Source organism: Centroberyx affinis, unplaced genomic scaffold (genome assembly GCF_046629955.1).
Source record: "Centroberyx affinis isolate AG114_WGS23_722 - 3 ecotype Tasmania unplaced genomic scaffold, CSIRO-AGI_Caff_v1 ptg002710l_1, whole genome shotgun sequence".
In the NCBI taxonomy this organism is placed as follows: domain Eukaryota; kingdom Metazoa; phylum Chordata; class Actinopteri; order Beryciformes; family Berycidae; genus Centroberyx; species Centroberyx affinis.
In genome coordinates, this window is record NW_027280884.1 from 143,531 (window position 1) to 168,998 (window position 25,468).

Below are 25,468 nucleotides of genomic sequence, written 5' to 3' on the forward strand. Positions count from 1 at the left end.
AAGTGCAATAACAAAAAAAGATAATATGCATATACGCAATGAGAGCATACAATAGTTTTTTTTTATATTCAGCTCACTTTTGTGTTTTAAAAACTGTTTTGAAGATGAATTAGAATCAGTCTTTAACAGCCTAGTGTCATACATATATGATCATCATCTTTCAAAAAAGCTTATAGGCTTCCACTTTCATTTCCATTCTCACTAGATTAGCGGGTGTGTTCGGTAAGACTATTTCATGATGTGCTTAGCCTTCAGAGGTCTACCTGCTATTTGCACTCAGTTGTTAGAGGTGACTTCAGCAGATTCCGAAATTATATTCAGATAAGTGTTTTTTCTAACTTTGGCTTTGCGCGTGTAAATTTCTGAGCTGTAAATCCTGAGTTGAGATTCAGGTGATATTGTGCGATTGGCCTATGACTCTGCAGTCCAATAGCCACCTGGGCTAGTGAGCCAAAAAAGTTTTCTTTCAAGCCCTGCTGCCAACGTCCATGTCTACCTTAAGCTTACTTCACGCTGTAAACATAGCCCGGATTCTATCTCAGACTGCTAAATGAGTATGATGAAATGAAGCTTGAGATACACCCTCCACTTGAAGATAACCTTTCTGCTGACTAAAGGTGCACCCAGATACAGAGACACACACGGAGATGCTGCAGACGCGTCACCGCTCTGTGGTAGCGGGGTGTGATGTTATCTTCAGCGTCAAAAATAGCGCCGTTGTCCCCTTTCGCTTCCTTCCCCTCCCTAACTAGGCAAACAAAAAAAAAACACCCGTGGTGGAAAGCAGAAGAGGTGTTGGGAAATTCTGCTCTGATGATTCAACGGCAAGATCGATTTTTCATGGAAAACAATGGACAGCGCGTTATATAGGGAGCGGCCACTTTTTTACGGCCACTCAGAGATCACAAGCAAAGGCAGGAGAGCATCATCCGGACACATAGACGAGATCATGAAGACTCTCTGCTTGGGGCTGCTGCTGCTCACCGTCTACTGCTGCAACGCCTTGCGTAAGTGATTTTTTGTGTGTATATGTGTGTGAGAATGAAAATCATCCACAATTCGGTTTTCCTGCAGATATGTTTGTACTGACTGTAGCCGACCTTTTTCCTTCCTCGCAGCTAAGGGACTTCGCTTCAGCACGTCACCTGGACCCTGCTGCTTCAGGTTCTCCACGCACAGGTTACCGGCAAACATGGTCTCCATCACCAAAACCCACGGGGCCTGCCGAACACCGGCTTTCATGTGAGTTTTTTTTTTTTGTGTCTCGCAACCAGCGATGAAGTGCTGAAGAAGTATGACCTCCAATCAATAACCACCAATATAAAGTTTTTTTTCCCTTTAAAGACCCTATTCTCATATTTTTTTTTTTACATCAGTTTGACCCTACTGACTGTGATGTACGCTATGAATTTACCTCATAAAGGTTTACATCAGTCTAAAAAGGTGGATAAAATCTATTCTTCAGATATAAAAAAAGTGGGTAAACTGCATTGAGGCTGTAAAGAAAAGTGTTTGGTCTTAGAAAAATAACCTACATGTAAACTCGGCACGAGAAAAAATTTTCACTATCTCCTAAAGAGTCTAGAATCAGTTCTTATAGAGATGTAATGAATTTCTGTCATGGGACCGGCTGTCCCATTTCCTGCCTCACCTCCTGACCTGCCTCTCTCTCCCTTCACTCTTCACTCCCCGGTCCTGCCATTCTCCACCTGTCCACCAGATGTCCTCAGACTTCCCCCCTCTTCACCTGTTCTCCCCCTCCTGCTTCCACCACACCTGTCTCCCGTCAGCCCATTAGCCCCGTTACCTTGTTCCCCCTTCACCAGCCTGCTTTCCAACCAATCACCTCCCGGACTCTCCCCTGCCAGCCAGCTGTCCCTCATTTGTTTAATCCGTCTGTTTGTATATCTTGTCTCTGTTCATTGTAGTCTTTGCGAGTTCGTAGTCTTCGGTTACCTGTCGTGTTGGGCTCTGTCTTCTTCTTCTACCTTGGCTTTTTTCATTAAAACTCTCGCTTGAACCGGTTCCTCTTGCTGCCGGTCTTTGCACTCGGGTCCTAGTCACTGCACCCCTGACAATTTCTTGATTTCTTTTATCTCTGCAGAGTCCATACTAGCAGAGGGAATCAGATCTGCTACAGCCAGACTTTCCAGTTGGCTGCAGATGCCTACAAGAAGCTCCACCAGACCAAGGCCAGCGGTCGTCATGCCTGAACATATATTATTGTATTTAATCAATGTCTTTTTTTTGCAAGCTTAAATGATTGTTTTTGTATATTCCAATAAATAGTTCTTTGCTATAAAGTGTATTTCTGTTTGTGTACATTAAATGGAAATATATTATAGGATTAGGGTTAGACTGATATATTGCTTTGCCAATATTGTCCTTTTATTAAATATCAGATATTACCCAGTCAGTGCGTCTGATATGATGGAGGTTCCACCCTGACCACAGCTACAGGAAAAACATTTTATTTATTCACTAAATCGTTCAATTATGTGTTTTGTGATTGAAATTTTAATTGAAAGCTCTAATGTATGCCAGAGTTTCCCCTGGCCTTGAATAGGTGTGGTGGTCACCCTGTCTTAAAGAGCTGCTGACACGAAAATCATTTCATCAGTCTGGGTTTCAGTGGAGAGTTTTAGTGTCCCGTGATGGTCTAAATCTGCGGTTCTCAACCTGGGGTCCGGGGACCACCAGGGGTCCTTCAGGGGGTGCCCAGCAAATTGATGAATTGTTAAACTTCACTATTATTTCATTTACAAGAAGTTAACAGAATTAGAGAATGTAGGAGAATGACTGTTTTGATCATAGTTTCACTGTTATCTCTCTACCTAAAATACAGATAGTCATGGAATTCTGGACAAAATCATATCTAGCAATAAAGATATTCTCAGATTTGGGTCTGAGAGACAAAATCTCATCAAATGGGGGTCCGTGGCTCTAATGTGGACTAAATTAGGGGTCCTTGATATGAAAAAGGTTGAGAATCACTGGTCTAAATGCTGTTTCAGAGGCTTTTCCACCCTGACAAGAGCAACATTCTGGGAGAAACACTGAATACTTGGACAAATTAAAAGATGGATACTAAAGATAGTGACTATCAGCACAAAATATCAGAAAATATATCAGTCAAACATATCATGGATGCTGGACTTGCTGTTGAACTAAAGTTTGCAATTTGTACCCATTACTGAAAAGTATACACCTCCATATCAAGTTCTTTGTGTGCGTTTATTTGTGTGCACACAAGCACTGTTCGTACTCTGTGGGAAGCAAAAACTGCCAAAATAATTTGTACTACTTGAATTGCAAGATAGGTAAGATTGTAACATAGCTTGCAAACTTGTTTTTTACAGATAGCATCAAGAGATGCTGCTGGTCTGTGGTATCGTGCAGTTTTATCTTCACATCTCGATAGTGGCGTGTCAACAACAGTCTATTTATACCGGTGATTGAAAAGGTGGTGGAATTTTACTGTAGTGTTTTATGATATGATCATGGAATTAATCTTCACGGATTAGATTAGATTAGATTAGATGAAGCTTTAATTGGTTAAGGGAAATCGGTTAAGGCTGATATGATATAGCATAGGAGTAAAATTTTTTAGCATGGGTATATTTGAGCATTTTCAGCATACATCCGACAGCATTCATATGTGAATCAGCAACCACAAGAAACACTGAGGTCAGGTGTGACTTTTCAGGCAGCAGGCACAGAAGAACATGGCAGAAGCACAATGGCCATGTAGTCATACATGGCCATATTAGGCGTGTAGGCTAGTTGATGTTTACCAAATCGAGCAACTGAGGTTTTTGTAGGTGTGATTTTTCTAAGAATAACAACTGCACATGAAAAGAAGACCAGAACAGAAGCAGAAGTTCAACAATATAAAAAAAAAGTCTTTCAGTTCTTTGAAAAAGCTCAGTCTTCAAGCCTTGTTGGACTAAGACTAATATTACAACTCAGAGGCCTACCATAAAAGAGCAGAAAAACCTGAAAACTACACTCATTGAGTTTTCTGTGTATATGAAGGGCACCCTTAGCAATTTTATGCCAATGCTATGTTTAATTATTTAATATTTAATTATGGTTGGGGGCCTTCTTAATGCCCTGAATGACATATTGAATGACATATTTTTCAATACTTTATAAGTGGGTGGTGTCTGTTGCACTTTACATTTTGTTGCCATGTTCATGTAGCATTTATTCAACCAGGTTAGTCTCCTCTTCTAAAACACTTTTAAAGTTTTAGAAGTTTTAAAGTCAACTTCTGCATAGGGAGCTGAAGCAGAAGTGTAGGCCCAAACCTTCCTGTGGTTGACTAGCAGCTAAATGTCTAACTCGATTTTCCCACAGTGACACACGCTAAAGTATGAATTCAGGCTAAAGTGTGAGTATGAGTATGAGATCAGGCTAATGACATTCTTCCTTTTGCAGGAGATGAAACAACTAGCAATCAGATCATTTCTGTTTGCTAGTTAAGAGTTAAACCTCAATGCGTAATTAAGTTAGCTAACTGGCAAACTCAAGATCTGGTTAAAATATAAATAACATAAATAAAAAATATGAATGGCAATCATTCACTCATGACCACGGCATTTATATGATCCTGGACAGTCAGCAGGTAGCTAACTAGCTTTCCTAGCTAGCAATAGCCTAGCATGGCTAGTTTGAACTTGGAAGGTCAGCTAGGATAACTAGCTAACATAGATCAGTGATTCTCAATCTTTTTCATATCAAAGACCCTAATTTAGTCCACATTAGAGCCACGGACCCTCATTTGATGAGATTTTGTCTCTCTGACCCAAATCTGAGAATATTTTTATTGTTAGATATGATTTTGTCCAGAATTCCATGACTATCTGTATTGTAGGTAGAGAGATAACAGAGAAACTATGATCAAAACAGTCATTCTTCTACATTCTCTAATTGTGTTCACGTCTTGTAAATGAAATAATAGTGAAGTTTAGCAATTCATCAATTTGCTGGGGACCCCCTGGAACCCCCTCAAGGACCCCTGGTGTTCCCCGGACCCTACGTTGAGAACCTCTGACATAGATAACATTTTTAGTATGTTAGTAGCAAGAGCACTAGGCTTCCAATCAGTAAATGATTGTTTGCCTGAATATTAGTTTCTTCCTTTCTTTCAGTCGAATGTTACGTAGCCAGAAAAACCTGGGGTTCTTTGGCTCTGCCCATTGGAGTTTAACTCGACCAATGAGATTCTTTCTGCCTCCACAGCAGCTCTGCCTCCAAGAAGTGTTTGTAGAGCTAAAACTCCAATCTGCCTCTTGCAATGAATTCCTCATAATCTGTCCTTTTTGTTCATCTTAACTTTTGTATTTTTTTTGTTTTTTTTTTTTTGCATTCTTTGAATTTCTTCTATAAAACGGTGTTGAATGAACAGCTTTAATCAATATTATACGTGTCATTTTGACCATGCATCTGAATACTATTCATGCAAAAAATGCAGAATGTCCACTGGTTCACTGTGGGATGTTTCATCTCATCTTCACTCTCTCAGGGGGGGGGGCGGTGTGTCCCTTAAGCTTCCTGCCAACCCACAACACAACACAACACACACTCTGGTAATTTTGCTGCTGGTGGCTTGCAAAGGCGGAGACTTTTTCAGACTTTTTCATGAATATGCATATTGAGAGATACTGAGAGTATGATGACTAATGAAGTCGGCGTCATCCAGCCAGAAGACGCTCAGAGATCAGAGGAAGATCTCCTCAGACGGCAAAGACAGAGGAACATCACACCATGAAGACTCTCTGCCTGACCCTGGGACTGCTGCTGCTCTCAGGCTGCTGCAATGCTGTCCGTAAGTCTGTTGGTCCAGTCTCTCACATAGATCCCTATACATGAAATTCTCATATACCTGCATTAGAATTCTACATTAAGACTCCATGCCAAAACCTAGGTGGTGACCTACAATAAACCTATTCTCTTTGACTTTATTGGTATCTCTTTCTGTAAAGCTCAAAAATAGAATATGATAAACGCTATGAATTTAGCTAACATGCACTTTTAAGCTAAATAAAAGTTAATGTCATTGTAAGTAGCTGAGGAAAACAGATCAGTAGTATTTTTTTCTATTCCCAAGCTATTCTTTGCCTTTTAGCCGACAAATCTGAAGTTAAGGGAATTAATAGAGTACATTTTAAAATATTGGGTTTGGGAATTAAAACTACTAAAGCACCACTTTTTACAGTATGGATGGATATATTGTTTAAAACAACTTCATATGAAATGATGTTAACTTTAAGGTTATAGAGAATTATGATACAGAAACAAGAGAGATATGGAAAAACATCCTCTATTTTCATACAGGATCATGAAATGCCGTTTTTTTTGGTCTTTTTTGTCATGTCTTTTGTCTTGTATACGGAAGCCGAGAACGGCTGTGCTTGCAATTATTTTTTTAATGCCGTTATCTCGAGATCACGAGTTAGTTATTTCGTTATCTCGAGATAACAAAGCTCGTTTTCTCGAGATAACCGGTTCATTTATCTCGTTATCTCGAGAAAACAAAAGGCCGATTTCTCGAGATACCGAGATAATTTATCACCAGAAAACGACTTTTGTTTTCTCGAGATCACGGGATAATTAGAACTCGAAAATGAGTGTCTGGTTCATTTTATCACACCTGATTTCAGCCTTCAAGGTCACTGTCATGACTGTCGGGGAGGATTCAGAACTGCTAGTCTTCTCCTAGTCGCACTCCTGATCTCTGATAAACATTCTAAGTAGTAAGAGGAAACGACATTTTGTTTTCTCGTGATAACGGGTTGATTATCTCGTTATCTCCAGATAACAAAGCTCGTTTTCTCAAGATAACGAGATAATTAACTTGTGATCTTGAGATAACGGCATTAAAAAAAAAAAATTGCAAGCACGTACTTGTATTTGTCTTTATTGTCATACATTTTGTCTTGTCTTTATTGTCATGTATTTTGTCTTGTATTTGTCTTTATTGTCATGTATTTTGTCTTTGTATTTGTCTTGTCTTTGTATGATTATATATGTTGTGTTTATGATGGAAAATGAAAATAAAAAATTATATTATGAAAGGTATGTGCTTTTTAACTTAATACAAGAAACATGAATTAAACTTTTTTTTTAAACATAGATGTATTTAATTTTTTGTTATTTTAAGAGTAGAGAATATGAGTACCTAGCTTAACTGACATCTAACTTAGTTAAGGATTTAATAGCAACAACCAATAGATGCCACCAATAGGAAAACGAGTGAAAACAAGGCATGTGAAGCCCTCACTTTCCTTGTAAAAACTGTGTATTAACACCGCAATTTTAGTACTACAAATGATTTGAATAAGGATGTTATGACTTGGGAAGGTTATGACTCCATTGCCAGATTGTTAATATCCATACATTGATCCCCATGGCTTTCACAGCTCGGGCAGTGAACGTCTGGCAACCTGGAGCATGCTGTTTCCAATTCTCCACGACAAGGATCCCGAAAAACAAGATCATCGACATCAAGAAGACCCACAGCAGATGCCTAGAAAAGGGATTTGTGTATGTCTGCTTCACTCTAACACTTGTCCAATCCATAAATTAATCATCTACGACATTTTCATATAAGTAAATGTCTGTTATGCTGCTCTATTGCTAACTGATATAACACAATAAGGATTCGACCTAGGTGCAAAATTGCCTCCTCATGTAAAATTAAATAAATGTAATATTTCAGACAAAGACAAATTTTATTACATATCAGTAAAATAGCATATAACAATTATAACCATTATATATCACCTAATTTCAAATACTAACCACAATAATATATCAAATAATCATACACATGTAGGCGTCAGTGTTTTCTTAGGTCCTGGATACACACATATACTAAGTAAATATAGGCGTCAGTGTTTTCTTAGGTCCTGGATACACATATATACTAAGTAAATATAGGCGTCAGTGTTTCTTAGGTCCTGGATACACACATATACTAAGTAAATATAGGCGTCAGTGTTTTCTTAGGTCCTGAATAGACATATATACTAAGTAAATATAGGTGTCAGTCTTTTCTTAGGTCCTGGATTAATAACAACATATTGCTGTATAAAAATGAGACCAAATGAATTTTAGCAGAGATCTAACTGTGATGTTGATGAATTTTCTCCCTTGTGTCTTTACTTTTTGAACCCCTGCAGGGTCCACACTGCCAAAGGCAAACAGATCTGCTACAGCCAGAGTGTGGAGTGGCTGCAGACACTTTTCAACCAACTGCAAGAGGTCTTGGACCGTCAGTAGTCAAACAGCCATTAAACAAATGTCAGGCACGATATACAGTAGCTCTGTCTGACATTAGCTTATGCACTCTTTATTGATAGCATCTTTTATTACAATGAATACATTTCTATTTTAAAATGCATTATTTTTGTAATGGTGTTATCCATTTTAATGAACAATCAATTATTGTAAAAATAGAATATAAACATGAATAGAGCCTTGTTTGGCTTCATTGTGAGTTATAGTCAGTTTTTCTTTTGCTGTATCCTGTTACTATTTGCTGCTGCAGCAACCCAGTTTCCCCACGGGGATCATTAAAGTTTCATCTCATCATAAAACATACTCATATATGCATTTAATAAATGGAAATGATAAATATATAACATGTAATATGTATTTATATCATCCTGAGAACTGTCACAATGTCCACAAATGTGTAGGCATCTTGTATTCATTGTCCGATTGTTAGTGACAGATTGTTAGTTTAGATTTAACTGTCCATGATTTGGAATGACATTCAAAATATATTTTGGTGGAATTTTTGCCATCATTATCCCAAAGGGACACAGCAGTCCTTTATATTATCTAGGATAAGATCAATATTAGCAACTGAACTGTGGGAGACCTCAGGAGTACTTGCTTCCTACCCATTAAAAGGCTACTCTGACTTTTTGGGAGTTTGGCCCATTGTTCACCTTACCCAATGTCTGACCAGAGGATTGGCACCAAAATCATCTCTGTGTCTCTGGTAGATAGCTCAGTCCGGTGTGCATGCTAACACTTTAGCATAGAATATGTTAAGTAATGGTAGGCGACTAGCATTATCCTCAAAGTGGGAAAATGAGAACTTGGTGGCTGGATGGTTAGTTCATTTAAATGCAGCCTAAAGCTACAGAGACTTTAAGTGTAGCCTAACTAGTTTTGTTTACACAGGAAGTGAGTGAAGTTAGTCAGACAGCTAAAGTTTTCATGCTCTTGATTCGTAACGGACTTCCCCAATGATGAAGACCACTTTTTTGTTTTGACTGACGCCAACCATTATCTTTTCAAACTTAAACCATTGCTGCATCAGTTACATTGAGATTAATGAATGAATTTATTTTCAAGAGTTTTGAATCTACAGGCCATAGAATAAAAACCAATACCAACTTTGGATTACTAAAAGGTTTATCTTCATACTTTGGATAATGCTAGTCGTCTAGCATTACTTAACATACTGTATGCTAAAGTGTTAGCATCCGGACAGAGCTATCCACTGGACTCACAGAGATGATTCTGGTGCCAGTCCTCTCGTCACATATTGGGTAAAAAGACCAATGGGCCAAAGTCAGTGTAGTCCTTTAGTGGATACTGCAATGAACACAGAACCTGTAGTCTGCTGCTTCAAACGTGTTAAAAGATAAGTTTGGTGATTTTGTACCTATATATACGTAATTAGTCTCTTACTTACCTGTAGTACTTGGACCGACAGACAATATTGACTCCAGAGTTAGCTGTCGGTTCAAACAATGAGTTCCCTTGCTAGGTCTCTTGCTAACAATAAGTCCAAACAAGGTTTGTCAAAATATATATAAGTCCAAAATCACCAAACATATCCTTTATAGTACCATGAGAGAATATTGGGTAACACTTAAAGTGGTGCTAATAAGTCATTATAAGACATTGTTAATGGCTGGTTAACACACTATCAGTCACCATACATGCATCATGTACAGTACATTATAGTACATTATTATAATTACAGTACATTATAATTACATCATAACTATAATAATATAATAATGTCACAATACTCTATAATACATTCTGAATCTGGCATGAGCAGGTTGTAAGACTGTTTTAAGTAATATAATTACCTATAGGGTCTATTTATTTGTTGGTAACATCATAAGGATGTTTGAATTCCATCATAGTGGAATCAGAAAATGTCACAATTCACTATAATGCATTATGAATCTGGTATAACCAGGTAATGAGGACCTTATAAGCAATGCATTTACCAGTGGAATCCTAATATTTCTTTTGTTTGTAAGATATCAAATGTATTATGAGCTGTGGAATTGATATTAGTGTGACACAATGGTTTATCAGTAATCCATGAACTCATATCATCTTCCAATCGTCATCATATGGAAGATTCTAAATGGAAGTACTATTTAATATTTGATGTGTGAGACCATTCAAAAGAACACTAGCACACCATGGAGGATTAAGCATAACCTTCTCATCTTTAATATTAATCATGTACAGTTAGAGAGAGAACAGATGATAAAACAAAGAAGAGAAGCAGAAAACAGTGTACATATAAAAAAAAAAAGAAAATTATTATAATAAAAAAAAAAAAAAAAATCCACCTAAATTCATATCTAGCTTAACCAGGAGTTATCGGAAGGGGGAGTGGTTCAATAACGGTTTAAGGAACAGTCACAGATCTTTTACTCAGCTGAGATTTTTTTTTTTTTTTTTACTTGTTGGACCACAGAATGACTTTTCTCGGGACTGGAGAGAAGATCTAGCATAAGAGAGTGGTCCTGAGAAGGTATACCCATTGGCATAGAGTTTGTGTGTGTGTGTGTGTGTGTGTGTATCCATTGATTCATCTGACAGGATCTATAGGCGGAATGAAAAGTTATGCTGTTATTCTAGGCTGTGACATATTCTGCAAAACCCCCCCCGCCCCAAAGAAATTAATGTACAGGAACTGGCCATTGAGTAGGCTCTAGTATACACTATGTGTGTGTGCCATAAACAAATCCATACAGGAAATATGTGCAGGTTGTTTGTGAGCATGTGTACGCTTGACTTTGTCCCTTTAGCGTCTTGTTTTAAATGAATCTTGAAGACGAAGTTTGGAAAACTAATTCTATACTAAAATAACGGATTCATCTATGAGCCATTTAAGAAAACTACTAGGGATTTAAGGAGTCGTAGTCCTTCAGCCGTACATACAGTATTATTATTATTATCATCGTCATCGTATGAAAATAAAACAGAACAACTCTTGGATAGGTACATTAAAGGTTCAGAGGTGTCGCACAGTGCGCTGCTTCCGCCGAAACTCGCCACCGACTCGGACCCGGGACAAAATATATTCCATCTATCCTTTCAAAAACGAAAAAAAAAAAAAAAAAAAATGCTTTTACCGAATATTTGACATGAGTCTGACATGAGTCTGACAGGAAAGCAGAAGGGTAAAGTTGTGTTTGGTTCTATTATGCCAGGGGGGGAAAAAAAATAAATCACTGCAAAGCGTGTGGAAGGATTTGGAGAATAATATTTTGGAGATAAGTCTGAGACAAACCTATGGCCGAGCTGGCAGACTTCTCTGTACAGTCTTTCAGGTAAAGGGAGGAGGGGGAGCTTAGGAATACACCAACTTTTTGCTAGATTGTTCCATTGGTCAACTGACCTGTGATGAACAGACACACCACAATCATCCATGTGTCCCCGGTAGATCATTGGCTGTAGTGCTAACACTTTATCATACACTATGTTGAGTGATAGTAGGTTTCATGCTAACACTTCTAGTTCAAAACGGTCTTATTTTTGTATAATTTTGTGTAAATTTGACCAAACTTGAGATAACGCTTACTATCACTCAACACAGTGTATGCTAAAGTGTTAGCATGTAGTCTGCTATCTTTCAACATAGTGTATGCAAAAATGTTAGCATGGAGCCTGCTATCACTCAACATAGTGTATGCTAAAGTGTTAGCATGTAGTCTGCTATCTTTCAACATAGTGTATGCAAAAATGTTAGCATGGAGCCTGCTATCACTCATCATAGTGTATGCTAAAGTGTTAGCATGGAGCCTACTCTCATTCAACATAGTGTATGCTAAAGTGTTAGCATGGAGCCTACTATCATTCAACATAGTGTATGCTATAATGTTAGCATAGAGCCTACTATCACTCAACATAGTGTATGCTAAAGTGTTAGCACGGAGCCTACTGTTACTCAACATAGTGTATGCTAAAGCGTTAGCATGGAGCCACTATCACTCAACATAGTGTATGGTAAAGTGTTAGCATGGAGCCTACTGTTACTCAACATAGTGTATGGTAAAGTGTTAGCATGGAGCCACTATCATGGATGATTTTGGTGTCTATGTTCTCATCACTTAACCACTAAGTTGACCAATGGGACAGTCTATCAAAATACTTGGTGTATTCCTCAGGTTTCAGGGCTTTGACAACACCCACCACTTATATCACAATATAAAACATCGTAATCACTGTAACCAAAGTTATAGACACCCATGCGGCTTTTGCATAACGTCATCATCTATTCAAATAGGAAAATGGTCGTTTACTCTGGTAATTTAGGAACCTAAAAAAAAAAAAAAAAAGCACACGTTGCAATTAAACAGACAATGTTATGGTTACTGTTACACAGTTTATCTCTTATCTCGGTCTTCTGTTTAGTAGAAATTGGTATGATGGTTCTGAATGCATTAACAGGCAATATCTATGACCTCAAACACAGGGTTCACTTAAACACACATTCTGGTCTCACTCACTCACTCTCACACACACACACACACACACACACACACCTACCACCGTACTCAGAAACCCGCCTTTGACCATTTCCACTTGGCTTGTTACCATCTTCCCTCCTCCCCACACACACACTCCTCTTGTTTTTAGCGAGAACTCCCACCCGACTGACCTTCATTCACATGCGCTCCACCCTCTCGTAAACAACACTGCATCTCAAGGCGTCCGTTATGTGCCAGGTTTTCACCCGTGGGTGCTGTTAGTGCGCGTACGCTCGTGTGTTTCTAGGCCTTTATTGCGTTAAAGGTGTGATCTGGAGAAGAGGAAAAGAAAGAGCGCAGAGGAGAGGGATAGTACGTCTACCTGTAGATCTACGGAACATCTAGAGAACATACGATACGTCTACTATGTGTGTAGAAAATGGCTATGCATGGTCCCTGCCATGTTGTAACTCCATACTGTAGCTCAGAGGAACTCGGGCTTTTCCTCATTGTCAGGAAACAGGAAGGTACTTTCACAAACACATGCATTCCCCCAAGAAATATGAAACGGTTTGGACAGATAAAACCCTGTAGAGAGCGTGTGTGTGTGTGTGTGTGTGTGTGTGTGTCCAATTCGAATGGCATGACCACCGTGCCACACGTGCTGCATGTTAAAGTACCATACAACCGGAATGTGCGTGTCATGGAATGTGTTACAGTATATATGCGTGTGTGTGTGTGTGTAAGGGTGTAAGTGTGTGTGTGCCCGCGTGTGTTTTGACGGTCATAGGTACTGTGAACTTCAGAGGGGACGAAGAGAAAAACGAGTTTGTGTTCTTCTAAAACCGAAGGAGCGGGCCGCATCGCTTCAAAAGATTTTCCCCTTCTTCTTGTTCTTCTCCATCGTTCTGCGTGAGGAGAGAAGGAGAGAAGAGAAAACCACTTCAGTATCGTCATGTCTATCGTGTTATGACACTTGGTCTAGTTTATTTGTCTCATTATAAGGTGCCATGAGCACATTATGAGTGCATTATAACCATCCTAAATAGCTTATGAGAAAATATTTTATAATGCAAATACGCAAAAATACGCAAAAACTTCGCAAAAACTTAATTTCAAACACAGAGAATCATAATTATAATGTATGAATGTACATATCTATCTAAGAACAGACTGAACTGTACCTTAGTGGCAAGTATACTGTATAGTGGCAAGTATATTTCTGACATTTCAAGTACTTGAGTTACACATTATGGATTCTGTCAGGTACAATGGAGTAAAAGCACAAGATGGGGAAAATATATTACAACAATATTATTTTGTACGGTAATATTTGGGTACTTTCTGCCAGACAAGATACTTTCATACTATAACCTTGTGCGTTTAGGTAAATTAACCCGGTAGCACTGAGGTGGGTGGTGCAATCATTGCTGAATAATTACCATGTAATACTGTAATACCTTTCCAATACCCATTATGAAAGTACCAGATAACACCATGGGAACTGTACTGCCAAGTAAAGTCAAGCTTGATACCTAAATACTACACTGATTTTACTGATGTAGTTGCTCTTTTCCTTGGTTCAATAGGGTGATGAGGTAGTTACTTCCTGACAATTTCTATGTAATTACACATTAATTACCCTGTAATTTGTGTACAGTCTATCATTAACCCCTACAGTCTCAAATTCAAGTAAATGGGGGGAAAATAGGTACTGCAAGTTCATCAATATTTAAAGTGGTAATAGGTAAGTTCTATAGATGTTGTTGCAATTCCTACTGGTTGCCAGTAGAGGTCGATAAAGATCACAGATTACTGAATGTTACTAATAGATAAGATACATTAGAACTTTAACAGTATTCCATAAGCCTATTTCTTTTCAATAAAATGTTCATGCCATCAACACAGTTTGGTCAGAGGAAATTTCATATTTTTTTCTCCTAAAGTAGTACTGATTGGACTTTGACTGACTGCCTTTTTCCCTTCAAATCAACCAATCGGCCACCTTGGCAATTTATCAACCAACCAATCGGATGTGTGTGTGTGTGTGTGTGTGTGTTACTGACTTGGACGCGTCCAGTTTCTGCTGCTCCAGGATTCTCTGCTGGGCCTCCCAGTTGGCCTTCTCATCCTCGAACACTCGCCTCTTCTCCTCCAGCTCTTTGTACTGGGCCTCAAGGTTCCGCTTCATCTGTTCGTGACGTCGCTCCAGCTGAGGGCAGACGGTGGCATGGATATGTCTTTATTATTATGAATAAAAATATTGTTTTGCTAATTATTAATTCAGTAGAGAGTTTTAGTGTCCTATGATGGTCTAAATGCTGTTTCAGAGGCTTTTCCGCTCTTACAAGAATAAAATGCTGGAAGAAAGGCTGAATATTTATGGATTTTTTTTGGCACAAATATGGTCAAATTTAAAGATCCACTATTGGGACAAATTGTTGGCTATTGGCAGCTTGGATACAAAACTCACAGTATCGTACACCATCTTCATCTCTCTCACTCTCTCTCACACTCAGACTCAGAAAACCAGAAACCAGACCCACCTCAGCCTCAGAGTCCTTCAGTTTCTGCTTTTTCTCTTTGACCTTCATTTCGAATACTTGTTCCATTTCCGTCTCCATCTTCTTCATCTTCATCACGTGCTCCCTCCGCTCCTCCTCCATCTGGGCGAGGGGACTCCTGTTGGCCAAAGGTCAAAAGGTCAATTCCAATTCCAAAATGCCGTGACTTTCTGTGACTTCAGAAGTGCTTCCGTGACCTATCAGTTTTATTCCTTCCTGGTTTGTTATACAGTATGTTGTTTTTCTTAAACAGTAACAGCCTGGTTTCCACTCCAGTTGGATTGAAAACCATCTAATGCAATGAATAAAGTAGTCAAACACATTCTACTATATTCCTGCAAAGCGACCCATTTGTAAAATTCAGTGATATTCCCTGACTTCTCCACAGAATTGATCAAATGTTCTGACTTTCCCTGTCTGGAATACACCGCTCTACATTCTGTGATATTCCAGAAATTCCGTGACCAGTGGGGAACTTGCCTCATTTTGCTAGGGAACCCTTGCAAACCCTATCAAAGACCTCTGAAGGTCTCCGCACCCCAGTTTGAGTACCAGTGTATTCCATTTAACCAGGTTAGTCACACCAAGATTGAATTTCTGGCTTTCAGAACTAACTTTCTGGTTTGAACTTTGTTTTGGGGCAAAAACTCCTCACCCACTGGAGTTTCAAGACTCTCCAAATGCTTATATGCTGAATGCCACCTAAAAACATGACCACAGAGGGGCGCTGTGGCATCATCACACTCATCATCACACAGTGTTTTCGGTGTCTTGTGCATGAACCTACTTGGTGAGCTGCCCCTTGGCCTTGGAAGCGTCCACTCCGTTGCAGGTGACGGCGGCGAGCTTCTTACTGCGGTAGTTCTCGTAATGGACGTTATTGGTCACGTCCTTTAGGTCCTGCATATGGGTCCTGCGGAAGAGGAGGGGAAAAAAGAGGCGTGGGAGAGAGGGGTACGGAAGGGAAGGAGAGTGAGAGTTTCAACTGGAACATCTGATCTAACTTGAGACATCTCTCTGTGCAAACCTGAGCCGAGCCAAAGGGGGGTGAGAGCTTAGTGAAAGTGAGGAAAACGAGTGATGACATAGTAGGGAAAACGGTCTCACCTTATGAGCATGTTTCTTAGCACGGTGAAGTCGCAGTGCTCCCCGTTCTCCACTGAAACGAAAATGTAAGAGAGGAGAGGCAGCAGGATAGATAGAGAGAGAGAGAGAGAGAGAGGCAGATATTAGAATCACCTCACATGAACACTTGCGTGACTTCCCATAATCCCATATCCGGTCTACAGCTGAATTTTAACTAAAAGGTTCTACAGATATTATACTTATAGATGCTATTGCTGCATGTACTATAAAGGTCTGCCTTTGGGACTTGGGGTAAATGGCGGTTTATCTCTGGCTTGTTATGTCTTCAGACAGGAGATGGATGTGTTACTTGTATTTTTGGTGAGATGTTGGATATTATTTACATTTCAAACAAACCATATGGCAAACATAAACAAAACAGCACACGGATAAAAAAAAAAAAAAGTTAATGCTGCATTAATCTCTATGGAGAGCTCACGGTACAAACACACACCACAGTACAGTACATGAAGTTCATTCGTTCATCATTCATTTATCCAGGGTGGGGGGGGGAACACTGAGAGGTCTTTTTCAGGTATAAAGTAACAGCAAAAAGAGGAGTGGTACAAAGAGTAGTATGTTGCAGAGTAGTATAAAGAAAAACACACAAAAAAAATTGAATAAAAGTTCAGAAAGACGTTGGGCTGTGATCACATAGGACGCTTTTATGAATGTCAGACAGAGAAAAAAACGTAAAAAAAAAAGAAAAAAAAAAAAAGCCTCTTACAGATTCCTGGTGAGTAACGCTAACTTTAGCTACATCCTCCGCTTCAGAATGGACTCCTCTTCCTCTTCTTCATTAGCAAGCAGAGCTGTCACTACCTCTAATTAGAAACGCTAGCGAACGTTCTGTTGCGTAACGCCCAGAGTGATGTAACGCTCCTTTCTCTGTTACTAACGAGCTTTGTGTTTGAGCGGGAGAAAAAAAAAAAAAAGCGTCCTATCTGATCGCAGCCTTCCCGCTGTTTAAACCCATTACAAGCCAGACAGTTAAGAGGGAGAGACAGTTCTGGGGTCACACAACGGCAAACAACGGAGTCGGGCTGGTTGTCAGACTCGGGACGGTTAGGTGACTGTGAGTTTTTTCATCTCGACATCGAAAAGACACGGTTACACGGGTCAGATGGGATTCTGGAAAAGGACCGCAGATAGAACTGCTGCTGAGGATGTGTGCGGTGTCGCAGGAAGAATCTCCGCCCTCGGGCCTCATCAAAAACAACGCTCCTTATCGGTTAGCCTCCGCCCCACCGGTGGTCAATCAACATCAGGGGAGCGAATAAGGAGGACACCTTACCATTGATGAAACTTAAGGAGTCCCGCCCCTTGGCATCCCAAGCCAGCCATTGACCTCCTGCCTCTTCTAGCTGATGAGGGAGCTCTGACGGAGGGGGGGGGGGGGGGGGGTACGGTTTTTCAGTTACTGTCAACTCCCAGTGGGGGGGGCAAAATCTGGGTCTGGAGCAGCTGGGTTATTACGGCTCAGACTTGGCCTGGTTCTGACCCAGTATCGGCCCTCGTTTGGCCCAGATTCGGCCCAGATTTGGCCCGGATCAACAGCATAACCTGCACGTGTCCAAGCTGACTGGCTAAAGAGAAGTGGGCTTGTAGGGGGGGAGTGTGTAGGAGGGGGTGTTATATGAGGGTCTATGGATGACCAGTTGGGGGCGCTAGTGTCAATGAGGGGACAAGTAGAGGGGCTACGTGGGATCAAGGGTCATAGGAAACAACAGGGGTTGTAACTAATAGTATACAAACCCTATTTGTAAATGGATGGCAGAAAATACCTGATGCATACTCAAAATGGATAATATTTGTTTCATCCATGTCATTTTAGTTCTATTTGTCAATCAATGTGACATGGATGTGATTGGAAAAGCATCTCTGTCCATCAGGTGTTTTGAGCCTTAGTGCTTAATCTACTAGTAATGTTTATTTAGGCCATGATGATGAACTGCGTTGGTTTTATGAGTCAAGAGCACATAGCCGTTGATTTTGAAACATGCATAAGTGTGTGTGTGCAGGTTTGAAATGTGTTTATGCTAAACCTCCCAAATCAAAATCCATGTATGCTGCTGAGCGAGAACTCGTGACGCCAAGCAACATGTTACCTTGATGATGACTTAAACAAGAAGACTATACATGCCCCTCTGGAAAAAACTAACTTATCATAAACCGCTCATGAACCTATAAGCAATGAGTTAGAACGGTGGATCCCAGTCCTTGGTCCAGTGATACCGCTAGGCCTGCACACTTTGGTTCTCAGCCCGCACCAACACAACCGATTCAACTCAAACAGGACAGTCAGTGAGCTGAATCACGTGTGGTAAAGGGTTATGTCTAAATGGTACTACTCTATGTGATACCATAGGAGCAAAGAAGGGAACCACAGAGTTAGGAAGTGATGTTTCTATTGCAGCAGTAGCATCAGTACCAAACAGCCTCTAATTTTCTCCATGACTATTTTACGGCATCAGACCTGGGACAAAATAGACGAAATAGCTCGGAAATACCAAACTACTTCAGGTGCGAAAGCTGTAAACCTGCTGGGAACACCCGGCAGGTAGGATTTCAAATTCTGCAATGTTTGATGGAGAATATTTAAGCACACTTTAAATGAATACACCAAGTTTGTGAGAGATTACCCCATTGGTCAACTTAGCTGTTAAGCAATGAGAATATAAACACCAAAATCATCCATGTGTCACTAGTAGACAATATGCTTAAGTGTTAGCGTGGAGCCTACTATCACTCAACATAGTGTATGCTAAAGTGTTAGCGTGGAGCCTACTGTCACTCAACATAGTGTATGCTAAAGTGTTAGCGTGGAGCCTACTGTCACTCAACATAGTGTATTCTAAAGTGTTAGCATGGAGCTTACTGTCACTCAACATAGTGTATGCTAACGTGTTAGCATGGAGCCTCCTATCACTCAACATAGTGTATGCTAACGTGTTAGCATGGAGCCTCCTATCACTCAACATAGTGTATGCTAAAGTGTCAATGATGTACTGGGGACACATGGATGGTTTTGGTGTCTATGTTCTCTAACGGGTAAATTGACCAACAGGACAATCTACCAAAAACTTAGTGTATTCCTTTAAGTATTTGTATATATTTCAGTTTTAAGTTTCAAGTTTTTAGCCCAAGTCTGATTAGAGCATCGGTTTGACCATCAGCCTAATGATGAGACAGCACAGCAACAGAAAGGTGGAGGAGGAGAGGAGGGATGGAGGGATGGAGGATACTCTGAGGGAGCAGGAGGAAGGGGGGGGTCGTAGATGAGGTTGGAAAAAGTGAAAGATGGTTTTGTTTACCAAAAATGCCCTCTGTCAGTCATGGAAAAGAATAGACAGAAAGAAAAAAAGGAAAAAAGAGAAAAAAGAAAGAATGAAAAAGTGAAAGACTGATTAACGGTCAACCACAGAGTAACAAAGGTATATTTTTTTTATAGATATATATATACTGTATATATTGTCTTTCAGAGGACTTTTAAATAAACAAATGAAAACTTTATGGAAAACTAAAATCACACCACTAACAGCAACAACAATACACTGTGGCTAAAGAAGGTGACAGTCCAGAAGTCAATCTCTGATGCCTATTGGGTGAGTCCGTGCTTGCTGCCATATTGGAACAACATATCCCATAAAACACTGTGTCTGTCCTCCTTTTCCAGAATCCCCGTCGGTGTCAGACACACACTACCAGGAGGGGTGCGTGCCTGTGTGTGTGTGTGTGTGTGTGCTGAGGGGGAAGGAGGGTGGGTGTAGAAAGTGATAAGGTAATAACTGCCAGATAAGGTAATAAATCGTCAAAGTGAAAAAACTCTAACAGGTTTTATGACATTTTCAACCCACTGACAACAGAGGGACATTTTGCCAAGGTATTGCATTATTCAGCAGTTATTACATTATCAGCTGATGAAGGGGGGGGGGGGGGGGTCTTCTTGGAGAACATGCACCGTGTCCCACACTCTCAGGAATATCATGCTCCATCCAGCACCATAGAGATGTTACAGTGACCGTTCTCAACAACACCGACATGCTTCAGCCTCCGTCTCGCAACTGGCATTGTCTGACCAAGGTGCAACGACATAAAAGTCACAAATGTCTTCTTGGAGAACTGGGAAAAAAAACAAAAACGCTGTCCAGATTTCAAGAGTAATTCATTTCCTACTACAGCCTTTGCAGCTTGGCCACATAATGGAAGCCCTGTCTTTCCGTTTTGGGATGCTGGTGCCTGGACCCGGACCCTGGGCGGAACCTACCTTCTGCCACGCCCCACGGGTACTGCCGACCTCTGACCTTCCTGCCGTTCACCTCGATCACCACGTTGCTGCCGACCACCGCCAGCGGCATCCTCTCCTGGAGCGGGGAAAAAAAAACACGTACGCATACAATTCTTTCACTTGGTACGGTAAGTCCTTGGACCGCGTGTGTCAGCATGTACCGCCGAACCCTCCGCTTCCTCTACGTTTGCTCTGTAACATTTGATTCGGAATACCTCAAAGAGCCGAGCCAAGCCTCGATGTTTTAATTGGGGTTATGCTTACGCTAATTATGACTTTGCTCTAATTAAAGCTACAGAGATGTGATAACTTGTACCAAAGATACCAAAAGAGACGAGAGAGGGAAAAAGATCTAACGTTGGCGAGTCCGGCTTTCTCTGCTCACTGCACTTTGGATTTCACTCTGAAGTTTTGACTAATCTCTTCCTCTGTGGAGAAGATTTCCCACCGGTGACGATATGACACTAGAACCTAATTTGGGCAAATAGGGTGAATCTACAACGTCTCTATTAGTAGGGACGAGACACTCTTCTCTACTGCAGACCCACTTTGTGATCTAGGCTGAAGAGACAGGATGTATTTTTACCTAGAAATCTCCCCTAGTGCAGCTTTAAGATAATCTGACTAAAGCGTTCAGATGTCGGTATTGCCTTAAACAGATTGACATCGAATCACTTTTAATCGTGTAAACATCAGTCGGTGACTGTGGGGGCAATTGTCAGCATAGGTGTTAGTTACTTGGGGAAATTGTAATGGGTCTGACTGCTACTAGACAGTTTCTGGGGCAGATGGTCGCCACTGATGACAATTACCAGGGAAAGTTATTCAATTGGGCTTCTAGCTAGTATCGATGGTCAGTTATGTAATGAGACTGCCAGGCATGGGGAAATGGGACAGAGGCTGCTGCAGGGGACGGATATTGACCAACGGACAGACTGACTTTTTGGCTGTTTGTGCTTCTCTCTCCATTGCTTCCTCTCTCCTAGGGGAGTTAAATCATGTCAAGCGTTTGATTCTTTTATGTTGTCGATAACTAGTCCGCTACCTTGATCTTGCGGATGAGCTTGCTGTCCTCGTCGTCCTCTGTGTCTGGGAACTCGTAAATCTTAATCTTGTGTTCTTGAATCTCCTTCATAATCTGAGGAATGGAGGGAACAAATTAAATTAGGGGTAGAACACACACACACACACACACATCATACGCCTGCACACACAACTAGCTTGTATAGAATTCCAGTAGCACTAGTAAGGGTTTTCCAATGCTTGGACACTTAAATGCAGGCATACATACCGTACCATCTCTGCCACCATGTTTGGACACTGATGGGTACGCACACACCCACCTGTTTTTTAAACAGCTGGCACTCCTCGGGGGTCAGCGTGTCTGCCTTGGCGATGAGCGGGATGACGTTGACTTTGTCGTGGAGCCTCTTCATGAACTCGATGTCCAGCGGCTTCAGGCTGAAAGGTAGACAGAAACTGAACTATGAGAACCACTGAGAACTCCATTCATTTCTTACAGAGCTGAGCGACCAGGGAAACCTCTGCCACCGGCCCGTCAAACGCCGATGAAGATTTCCGCGCTTTCCCCCTACCGACGTGATTTCATTTCACGCGCAGTAGTTCCACCTAGCGAGTGTGAAATGGACGAGAAGTCGAGACCAATGGGATTCTTTCAGGTGGTTCCACGGCTCCTTAAGGCAGGGCGAACCACCGTAACCAGAACTAAAGTCTATAAAGAGAATACAATTTCATGCATGTTTTTACAGCATGAACACCCCCCTGAAGCTGTTGAGTAAAATCCTCACCACACCACACCGGAACGATTTCTCTATTTGTCAGACGTCCGACATAAAAATAACAAAACATACTGACTAGTTGCGATCGGGGAAGAATCTCCATCATCCTCCCTCACTGTCTTACTGCTGAAACTGGGTGTAATTCACCGGGTCGCCAGGAGAGGGCCGAGCGAGGACCCTACATGCAGCCCGGAAGCGAAGAAACAATGGAGAGCAAAGAAGCCGGCCCGAGCGTGACTGACTTCTCGTCTAATGTATTCTTCTTCTCCTCTGGTGATGACCGATCATCGTGTCATGGTGGGTTGATGAGGGATCGTCTTTGTGACGCTCCCATGGGTGCTCCGTCTCCGTCCGGAGGGACAAAAGGGGACTTCTTCTTGGGGCCGCGCCGGGCCAGAGACGGCGGGTCGGCGGGATGGCGAGGGAAGGACCCGGAGGTGTGGGCTGTGTGTATGGAGTGTGTGTGTGTGTGTGTGTGTTTGAATGTTGAGATTTATGTACATGCAAACTACACACCTACATGTTTGTGTGTGTGTGTGTGTGTGTGTGTGGAGGGTGGGTAGGGTGGGTAGGAGGGCTACCTATCCCAGGAATGCAGGAACACAAAGAGAGCAACGGAACAGCTGTTCACCGGTCAGAAGGGGCGTACGAGGTAGAGAGAGACACAGAGAGAGAGACAGTCTCATCCTACATGTACTAACAACTCAGTAAGAATGGGGTCAGTGCAGAGTTTGCTCACATGCTTTGGTGTGTGCGAGTGTGTGTGTGTGTGAGACAGCTCAGGATGGTGTGTATAGCATCCTATAGTGAATGAATGTGCCCCCCTAGATAATGCAGGAGTCGGTATGTCTGGTCTGGGCAGGAGGAGATATAGGAGGAGGTGCTGAACTGACCATGACTTTTCCCCCCGTGACTTTCCGGTCAGAGTGCTGCCATGACCTGAAAAAAAAAAAAAATGCTCTTCCTTCCTAGTTTATTAAAGCGGCACTAAGCAAGATTTTACGTTAAAAACTGCTATTGGTGATGTTCCTTGCATTTCTGGGTCCATTTTGTTATATGGTGGTGTATTTTTTTTTATTCCCGTAGATAACCGGCCAAACACAGACAACATAACGTTACTTTGAGGTATTTCCAGCAGCTACAATGGAGTTTGACAGCGGAATATTTTTCAGCGATCTAAAGCATCAATGGCAAACGTCAGGTTTTGGTGTCAGTCCTTCAGAATCAAAGAGAGAGGGCTTCTTTCTAGATTTACTATTTCGAACCAAACATCTCGAGGAGGGGATTGAGGGGGGGGGGGGGGGATTTATCCTTTCAAGCCATTTCATCTCAGTGGAATGGGTTTATGTGTTAAAAATCACCTGCATTAGTAATTCTTTTAACACTGTAGACATCTTCCTACAGCGAACCAGAGAGGATTTATGTGATTTTTCCGCTTTTCTTATATTGACGGGTTTCGGTTCTTTTTGAGGAAACGGAGCTGCGGTGGCTATCTGAGAGACTGGGAGATGAGGGAAGACAAGAGTGTGTGTGTGTTTGTCTGAGAGAGAGAGAGAGAGAGAGAGAGAGAGAGAGAGAGATGACTGCCTCCGCGCAGCCTGGATTGTGATTGGGCGGCCGCAGCGATGAGAGAGCAGCGCCACTACTGGGCATGAGCAGAACGGTGGGCGTTATATAACCTTTGTGGGTCACAAACGCTCGCTGGCAGCCTCCTCGTCTATGGCACAGACACACACACACACACACACACACACCTCATCTTATCTCACTTCATCTCATTATGCCCCATCTCATCTCACCTGATCACATTTTACCTCATCTCACCTTACCTTATTTCATTTCATCTCACATCATTTTACCTAATCTCATTTTACATCATTTCACCTCACCTCTTCTCACATTAGAAGATATTCAGTCTGACACACTCTCACTTTCAAAGGTCCCATATTCTCCACTTTCTGTCTTGAGGTCCATTCAAAGCTGTGTGTGTGGTGTCGTGAACCAAAAACACTCTCCATCCATTTCTCCACGTTCATTTTCCAGCATCTCTCTGAGCCTTACCGAGAACAGGCCGTTTCTGTCGCCGTGTCTTTAAGACTCATTAATATTAACGACCCCTCTGTTCCGATTGGCTAACCGTTTCGAGAGTGAAACGTGAGACGCCGCGGCCAGGCAGCTACAGGTAGGGAAAACTCTCCGCTAAATAAACAACGACAACCGCTCAAAAACACTTTGTTAGTCTATTATTTCTTACAAAAATGATAAAATGATTAATAAAAATGATTTCATCTCGTGCGGTACCCGTGTCCAGAGGGCGCGATGAAGTAGAGGCAGCAGTGGACTCTGTTGTCTGGCATCAGTCTGCGGTTCACCCTCGACTCGGCGTTCAGGAAGTCCTCGCACTTGCTGTCTATGTAGTTGATCACCGGCTGCCAGCTGGGAATATGGGGAGGTGGAGGGGGGGGTCAAGGGGAGAGGAAGGAGGAAGAGAGGAGGGAGGAAAAGAGGAAAAAGAAAATGTTAAACAGTTGGTCTCTTGGCAGCATTTAAGGAAGCATGTAAATCTATGGAAACCCCCCGAATTATGCCAACACACACTCTCACACACACACACACACACTGTAGTTCCTCACCAGTTGCTGTTGTCCACTGCATCTCCGAACCCGGGTGTGTCGACAATGGTGAGTGTCAGCTGGACCCCCCCTTCCTTAATGAGCACTTTAGACTGCTCCACCTATAACACACACACACACACACACGTTAGTACACTATACAACATCCCATACATTACCTGCCATTCATTCCCTAACCTGTAACCTAAACCTAATTCAATCCCAAACCCCTCCATCTAAAACGTTATGAGTCCTTCTGGGCCTTGTAGACTTCAGAGTAAACGCTGGTACCATGACATGTGTGTCAACACAAACGCATGACACTACCCACTTC

General features: G+C 41.5%; 2 protein-coding genes across 4 annotated transcripts; one reads left to right on the plus strand and one right to left on the minus strand.

Moving 5' to 3' along the window:
- The first annotated feature begins 675 nt into the window (after nt 1-675).
- On the plus strand, nt 676-8,603 carry LOC139657562 (C-C motif chemokine 3-like). Of its 3 annotated transcripts, none has more exons than XM_071535448.1 (3): nt 676-1,007; nt 1,119-1,242; nt 2,105-2,286. In XM_071535448.1, the coding sequence occupies exons 1-3, from the start codon at nt 851-853 to the stop codon at nt 2,211-2,213; spliced, it is 390 nt and encodes a 129-aa protein (XP_071391549.1). In that variant the 5' UTR covers nt 676-850; the 3' UTR covers nt 2,214-2,286. The 3 variants fall into 3 exon arrangements, with proteins under 3 accessions (XP_071391549.1, XP_071391550.1, XP_071391551.1); XM_071535449.1 differs by lacking the exons at nt 1,119-1,242; nt 2,105-2,286 and adding exons at nt 7,425-7,548; nt 8,187-8,603 and having other exon boundaries at nt 777-1,007; XM_071535450.1 differs by lacking the exons at nt 676-1,007; nt 1,119-1,242; nt 2,105-2,286 and adding exons at nt 5,676-5,830; nt 7,425-7,548; nt 8,187-8,603.
- A 1,872-nt stretch (nt 8,604-10,475) lies between these two features.
- On the minus strand, nt 10,476-25,252 carry LOC139657554 (septin-7-like). Its single transcript, XM_071535435.1, has 10 exons — nt 25,156-25,252; nt 24,824-24,958; nt 22,067-22,184; nt 21,769-21,861; nt 20,703-20,799; nt 16,418-16,469; nt 16,098-16,223; nt 15,293-15,428; nt 14,813-14,958; nt 10,476-13,654 (listed from the first exon to the last, which is right to left on the minus strand). The coding sequence occupies exons 2-10, from the start codon at nt 24,877-24,879 to the stop codon at nt 13,615-13,617; spliced, it is 864 nt and encodes a 287-aa protein (XP_071391536.1). The 5' UTR covers nt 24,880-24,958; nt 25,156-25,252; the 3' UTR covers nt 10,476-13,614.
- Nucleotides 25,253-25,468: the final 216 nt, after the last annotated feature.

Coding starts and splice junctions, on each gene's coding strand:
- LOC139657554 (XM_071535435.1), bottom strand. CDS start 24,879: ATGCCAGACAACAGAGTCCACTGCTGCCTCTACTTCATCGCGCCCTCT. Junction 14,959..15,292: donor TGAAGGACTCTGAGGCTGAG/GTGGGTCTGGTT, acceptor GTCTGCCCTCAG/CTGGAGCGACGTCACGAACA. Junction 13,655..14,812: donor CAGAAACTGGACGCGTCCAA/GTCAGTAACACA, acceptor CTCCTCACGCAG/AACGATGGAGAAGAACAAGA.
- LOC139657562 (XM_071535448.1), top strand. CDS start 851: ATGGACAGCGCGTTATATAGGGAGCGGCCACTTTTTTACGGCCACTCA. Junction 1,008..1,118: donor CTACTGCTGCAACGCCTTGC/GTAAGTGATTTT, acceptor CCTTCCTCGCAG/CTAAGGGACTTCGCTTCAGC. Junction 1,243..2,104: donor TGCCGAACACCGGCTTTCAT/GTGAGTTTTTTT, acceptor TTATCTCTGCAG/AGTCCATACTAGCAGAGGGA.